The following is a 7679-nucleotide window of genomic DNA, read 5'->3' as shown; positions in this document are numbered from 1 at the left end:
CTACTGTGACGCATCCTCAGGACACTGAGGACAGGGGAACCAGGCGAGCCTCTCCTCATAGAAGGCTATGACCATCTGAGGACAGCGAGTGTTTGCCTCACGGGCCGGAACCAGATCAGCCTCGTTTGTGTTCTTCCTGTAGAGCAGAGGGAGAAAAAGAATAGCTCAGGACTCATACTAATTATAGACCTTTAGTAGCAAGTTTGATAAACTTCCATCATGTCAGTCATGCTCTCATTTCCATGGCAACCCAAAGCTTACAAACTAGCAAGGACAGAAGCGTATTTATTTAAGACATTTCTGAAAATGTCCCTAATAAAAAGGCAGATTCACATAAGTGTAAACAAAAGTTGGAAGTGCATTATGAAAAGTACGGTAGTAAGGAGGACTTCAAAAGGCAGGGAAATCTGCGCTCTGTGTCTAATGTTATCTATCTGACGTTACATGTTTTGTGCATGATAGTGGTGCATTTTAACATTTCATGTCGCATTTCCCCCCTTTGATGGCATATGACGCTATTGCACTTATTAAACTAAAACTGCGCTCCGTGTCTACTAACGTTATCTACCTAATGTTACATATTTTACGGCTGATTTGGGCATGATAGTCATGCATTTTGACATATTTCCATGTCGTATTTCCCCCCTTTGATGGCATATGACACCCGAATTTAACTAAAGCCACGAAGTTGTTGCACGGTTGTCCTATATCAGTGCAGACTGGCACGGTAGGAGCACAGTTGATAGCCTACAGAGCACTGTTATTCTGTCATGGTCTGATAATGAAGCATTGTTATTTGTTATTTGATGACTTGATTTGACGTGTTTGATCGATTGATGTTTTTCTATGACACTACTGATGACCCATCAGGGTCTTGAAGGGTTGTCCCATTTAATTGGGAAAGATTTCAACCACTACTACGCCTTGTGGCTCTGTTCAGAGGCCTTGGCTCCAAAGTGAGCAGCACTCCAAAACGAGCCGTAGGGAAGGGAATCGGGAATGGGCCTTAAAAGCCGTCCTAAAACCCCCTAGCAGCCATAACTCTCCCCTGACCCCCATCTAAGACCCTTTTTCAGTTAGGGAAAAACCCAGCAGAAAGTCAAATGTTTTTATTATCAAACTTACACCTCTGGTTTTATCAACCCACCACCATCTGCCAATGTTATTTTACTAAATTAATCAAATCAATCAATAAGAATAACCGGTTACATTTCTAGTCAACGGTTAATCTAAATGGTAAATGGACTGACTTAAAGCGCCTTATTCCATAGCGCTTTACAATGGCCTCTCATTCACCCATTCATACACCAATGGTGGCAAGCTACCATGCAAGGTGCTGACCTGCTCATTGGGAGCAATTTGGGGTTCAGTGTCTTGCCCATGACACCTCGACATGTAGCCAGCCGGGGTTCGAACCAACGATCTGCCGACCTTGCGATCATTAGACGTAATCTAATAACTGTTAATCATGAACACCCCCAATTTCAAGTATTGCCATGTAGAGTTGGGTTCCAAAGTGACTACAAAAAGCAATACGAGCGAACGTGTGATTTGAGTGGGGACAACAAGTACGAGGTCGGCATTTGTGCATGTGAGACTCACCATTTCATCAGTAACATCAGTTCACCACTCCTGTCTGTTGCGCCGATGATCCTCTCTGGCTCAAGGTTCCTGGCAAAGCCCCGTGGCTTTTCACTCTGAAACAGACAACACAATAAATAAATTACCATTTACCACAACACAGATCAGCTCTCTGGGAACCTGCATACTTTACCTTTTTATGTGAACTGTAAGTAGGCTACACCTTGTGCAAACCAGGTCACATGAACCAGCAATGGCTCATAACGCAGGATCCCCATCTCCCGTTTGCGTAGCAGGACACTAGACTGTTGCAGGGCCTTACACCCAATTAATGTACCCCCCCCCCCCGCCCTCAGGGTGGACACCGAGACCCCATTTAAACCTTGCATTAAAACATTGTGTATCCAGATACTGTCCATATTGTGATTGTGTCTACATGAAAGGACAGGTGTAAATGGACAAGGCTATCTAAGTGGGTACAATCATTGCAGCACATACACTTGATAACCTCAGCTGCAGATCAGTCAGCACACCCACCGTATCCTTCTTCTTCTCGGCTTTGTTGTCCTCAGTGGAGGACTTCCTTTTGTTATCAGGCTCCTCCATCACATTCTTCTGGGATTCAAGGAACGCTGAAATCAGCTCCGGACAGTCCAGGTTTTCCGCAGGCTCCCATGTGTTGTCCGTCCTGAAATATAAAAAAAATAAATTATCACCAAGCCAATAATTCACATTTAATTCTACAAACATAGCCCCATACCAGGGAAGCACTTCCAGGTTGTACTCACTCTGTAAATCCTTTCCATTTTAGAAAGTATTCAACCTTCCCATTGACGATACGTTTGTCCATTATGTTCTCTACAACAAACAACTCCAAAGTTGGCTCCTGCTTCATGTCCTTCTTCCCCTTTCCATTCCCCTTCTTATCCATGTTAGGCTGCAAAGCAAGAGGGGATTTCATATTTTGAAAGAGATGAGTGATTTTAAAAGCTTGATGTGATCCATCAAAGGCTATCCTGGTTATCAATAAAACAGTTACATTTTTCATGTAAAACTTTGGTGACACCTAATGTTAGTTAGGCCTTATAGGCTATGTCCTAGGTGGAAAGTTTACACTGCCTAATAATACCTCGAACAGCCGTGTCTATGTTACCTACTCAGGGTATATACAGGAATCTTGAGGTTAATTTCAATACCTTTCTAAGACTTTTTAAAGACCGTGTCAATATTTTTCCAGACCTCACCGCCACTAGGGGGAGCTGTAACCGTTGACATCAGTGACACCTTTAACTTAACAGTTTTAGTTTGCAATAGACTAGACCACTATCACACAACACAATGTCCGGTTCATCTTTGTTTTTTTAATAAAACTAATAAATTCACGAACTTTTACTAAACGTTTTTAGGACTCAAACTCTTTGGACAGAGTCTAATTCAGAAAAATACCTACAAAATTCAAGACCTCATAAAATCGTGATAAGACTTTTTAATACTTATTAAGGGTCTTGATTTTCCCAAAATTGATTCATCAACTTTTAATACTTTTCAAGCCGGGTCTTTTGCAGCTAGCTAGCTAGCTCGTTAGCTCAACACGTCGCACTGTCCTGCCTGGCTCTGTTCATCTTTGCATTATTCACCAAACTGCCCTAAACCTCACGTAACATTAGCACGTCGAACGAATCGTCATTATTGGCTGTAAATATTGAAATATTGAAAACGAAAAGCCGGTTCATTCTCTACAGGCTGTTCTCTCACACGTGAGAGCAGGCGAGTCGGTGATGTGCGTGGTCCCTGTGAGGGCAGCGGGGAAACGCTGTGGAGGAAGTCACGAGCGGTGGGGTTAAACTGCAGGGGGAACCGAGTGAAACTGCCTTAAACCGCCCGTCTGCCGTTTTTATTTTATTTTTTATCTCGCCTCAAACTACGCTTTTTCTCCACTGTCTTCTTTCATTAGTTTGATGCGACTTTGAGTCTGGCACATCAAAAACCTAAACACCATTATGGCCTCTGACTAACAATTCAAAAGGAAAGTAGATCTCTCCACATGGGACAGTCTCATCACCCCGTTCGTGTTTGTTTGGGTGAGGGCGACGTGTCAGAGACATGCCGTGAGCTTAGAGTGATAAGGTTCTATCTCCGTTTAGAATGATAAGGTTCTATCTCCGTTTAGAATGATAAGGTTCTATCTCCGTTTAGAATGATAAGGTTCTATCTCCGTTTAGAATGATAAGGTTCTATCTCCGTTTAGAATGATAAGGTTCTATCTCCGTTTAGAATGATAAGGTTCTATCTCCGTTTAGAATGAGAAGGTTCTATCTCCGTTTAGAATGATAAGGTTCTATCTCCGTTTAGAATGATAAGGTTCTATCTCCGTTTAGAATGATAAGGTTCTATCTCCGTTTAGAATGATAAGGTTCTATCTCCGTTTAGAATGATAAGGTTCTATCTCCGTTTAGAATGATAAGGTTCTATCTCCGTTTAGAATGATAAGGTTCTATCTCCGTTTAGAATGATACGGTTCTATCTCCGTTTAGGGCAGTTCAGAGATATTGAGCGTCAAAGTTGTTACATTCTATTATGTTTTGTGAGATGGAATCTTTGTATTTTATGAATTACTAACTCAAAAATGTCAACATTTTTAAAAAGTGCGAACGAATCGTCATTATTGGCTGGACATTTAGAAAACGAGCCGCCTCGCTCCTCACCGTGGGCTTCTCGTCGGCCATCATGCGTGTTTCTCTCTGCACGTGCGCGTTTCTCTCTGCGCCACAAACGTCAGACAGGACAGCGCCAGACCCGGGTTACTCTTCTTGTTGTAATGTAATAATGTCCTCTAACTAACTGGCATGTTTTCCAGTGTCAGTTTGAACTAATTATTAGTTTAGTATTTAGTATTAGCCGTGCAGAGTTCAGTAGCTAGCTGCTAGCTCGGACATCGTTGAGGTAAAGATGTGAAATGAAAATGAATGAAACTCACCTTCGCTGTCTTGTCGGTCGGTGTGTAACCCTCAGCCATGGTTGTTTTAAAGAAATAGTTGATGCGGGAAAATCGTCTTTAATGTTGTTATAATTCGTTACTCAGACCTGTCGATGCTGTGGTGCTGTGAGTCTGGAGACGAGAGAAGAAAGAGACTGATGAATTCCCGCTAGTTATATTTATACCATCTGTCTCAAGGCTCGCGACTGTAAAAAAATAAAAAAAAGTATTTGTGACATTTCATTGGACAACGGGTATGTTAGTATTTTCTAATTGGAGGAACTGTTGTCAATCAATCCTCCTAAATTGTCCCGCCTCTCAAACTAGTTTAATTGAAGGGTATACCGCCTGTCCACTAGGTGGCAGTATCTCGTTTGCTATGCTGTCCGGCTCAGTCAGGAGTCGGCCATGTTATTATTTGTTTAGTGTCAGACGTTCATGTTACGGTTTTTTGATTGATTGAAAACTTTATTAGAAGATTTGCAGAAGTAGGTACATGAAAGTACATATTACATACAAGGTCAACTAACAGGATAAAACCCCAAGAAAGCCACTGGCTTATTTCAATTGGGGTCCTTGATTCTCAATTCATCGTTACATGTAAGACAGACAAAAAAAACTAGTACTATCTACAATATAATACAGACATTGTTTTTGATTGATTGATTGAAAACTTTATTAGAAGATTTGCAGGAGTAGGTACATGAAAGTACATATTACATACAAGGTCAACTAACAGGATACAAACCCAAGAAAGCCACTGGCTTATTTCAATTGGGGTCCTTGATTCGGTGGCCGTCTATTGAGCTGTCCACCTATTCCTGTAAGTTGCGTATTCGAATGTTTCTGGTTAAGTTATATATATTACATTTACCCTGCTTATACTTTATCTCAATTCATGCTTCTATTGTTTGTATATTTGCAGGGCGTTTTCATCTTTGTCATTAAACACTTCATTGACATTGAGGAGCGTATTTCTTCATGAAAACGCCAGGAAGCCATGGTAGTCGTTGCATGCTCTGTCCCTGGCTGCGCTTTCGGAACTGAAAACGTGTCCGAAGCACTCGCCATTGCCCTGTTGACGAATCATGGATTTGCCCATCAACGCACATCGCCTGTCACAGCCGCGCCGACCCCCCGAGGCCCGAAACTGGATCGGCCTAAAGTCGACGTAGGCGTATCGATTGAGGAATGGAACGTGTTCATCCGTCGTTGGGACGTCTTCTGCACTGGCTCAGGCATAGGAGCCGCCGAGGCCCCTTTCCAGTTGTTTCAGTGCGCTGGGCCGGAACTTGGTAACAGCCTGTTGAAAGTCAACCCCAACGCCGCCTCCGAACCTTTGCCACACCTAATTGCCGCCTTACGTTCACTAGCAGTCATCCCAGTCGCCACATGTGTCCTGCGCACCGAGCTGCTCCAGCTACGCCAGGAGCGTGATGAGACATTCCGCGCCTTCACTGCCAGAGTACGGGGGAAAGCGGAGACATGCGCCTATGTTACAGTATGTGGGTGTGGCGAGGATGTGGACTATACCGACCACATCATCCGCGACGTTCTAGTCAATGGCATCTCTGATTCTGACATTCGCCGAGAGGTACTAGGGACGCCAGACATCCTTAAAATGCCAGTGAATGACGTGGTTGCACTCATAGAAAATAAAGAGATGGCCCGCAATGCTCTCCCGTCATCCGCTCTTTCGGCCATGTCGTCATTCCAGCGCTTAAAAAAGAGTCCACAGGCAAGCCCCACCCCGACCCCAGGCCCAGCGGACGTGGCTAAACGAGCCCCGTGCCCAGAGTGTAAGAGAACCTTTAATGTCTTCACAGAGGGATCCCGCGGATGGAATACCAAGCCCCACCAGCTTTGTATCGACTGTTATAGGGCCCGCCGACGCAAGGGGCGACCGCAGCCATCTGCCAGCAGTCAACAGGCCGCCGTGGAGTCAGAACCGATCTCCCAGATCTCGTCGGTTCAGTCTGATGCCCGCCCTGGCCAACGTCGTGGGAGTCACCACCAACGCCACGCCCCCACGCCCATCAGACTTGAGCACCACATTTTCTCCAAGGGCGAATGGAGAAGGGCCAGGCTGAGAGACCATCCCCGAGCGCTGATCACTATCTCGGTTGACATGCCGTGGCTCGGTCAACGGGGCGAGGGTATCCGCCATCGCGGACACTGGTGCACAGTCGGACCTTTGGTCCCTAGAGGAGTTCATTGCCTGCGGATTCTCACGTGACGACCTGCGTCCCGTCCATCTCAGCATGTCGGCCGCCAACCGCTCCCCCATAGCTGTCGAAGGCGCATTCTTCGCTAGACTCTCGACAGCCTCCAGCAGCGGTGGAGTGGCGTCCTGCCGCTCCATGGTGTACGTGAGCAGCTCAGTCCGGGCCATGTACCTATCCTACGAGTCGCTGCTCAACCTCGGCCTCTTGTCTATGGACTTCCCATCAGGTGACATCGTAGGGGGGCCCAACGACGAGCGTGGGTCTTACACGCCAAACCAGCCCCTGTCCGTCAATGCTACGAGGTCCACCAACGGCGGCTGCGGCGACCCGAGTAACCCCCACAGCGCCCAGTGCTCATGTCCCCAGCGTACGGTCCCTCCGGAACGCCCTACGGCGCTACCCTTCCCTGTCACACCAGAGAACAACAGCCGGATGAAGGATTGGCTATTCGGGAGATACGCCTCATCCACATTCAACACTTGCCCTCATCGGGCGCTGCCGTGCATGGAAGGGCCACCCATTGAAATGCATGTGGACCCCGCAGCCACGCCGAGAGCATGCCACACCGCGGCCGTTGTGCCTCTACACTGGCAGCAGAGAGTCCACGATGACCTTCTCCGGGATGAGGCCCTCGGTGTCATTGAACGTGTGCCATACGGCGAACCAGTGACATGGTGCCATCGTATGGTGGTCACTCGGAAGCACAATGGCTCCCCCCGCAGGACCGTGGACCTCTCACCTCTCAACAAGTTCTGCCTACGTGAGACTTTCGCCACCGAGTCCCCATTCCACCTCGCACGTCGTATCCCAAAGGACACCTGGAAGACTGTCACGGACGCCTGGAATGGCTACCACAGTGTGCCCCTGCGTGAATCGGATCGTCATCTGACCACATT

General features: G+C 46.4%; 1 protein-coding gene across 1 annotated transcript; it reads right to left on the bottom strand.

Annotated features, from left to right (window-relative positions):
• LOC308166219 (chromobox protein homolog 3-like) lies at positions 1–4597 on the bottom strand (the record flags this gene model as incomplete). Its single annotated transcript, XM_080540483.1, has 5 exons — positions 1–136; positions 1603–1697; positions 2119–2269; positions 2370–2518; positions 4559–4597. 5 exons carry the CDS (start codon positions 4595–4597, stop codon positions 1–3), a joined length of 570 nt encoding a protein of 189 aa, XP_080396609.1.
• Between the last annotated feature and the right edge of the window lie 3082 nt (positions 4598–7679).

The sequence above is a fragment of the Nansenia antarctica genome (assembly GCF_963989245.1).
Source record: "Nansenia antarctica genome assembly, chromosome: 10".
Classification (NCBI taxonomy): Eukaryota; Metazoa; Chordata; class Actinopteri; order Argentiniformes; family Microstomatidae; genus Nansenia; species Nansenia antarctica.
The sequence above is the reverse complement of the archived record's forward strand: the minus strand, read 5'-3'. Positions and strand labels throughout refer to the sequence as shown.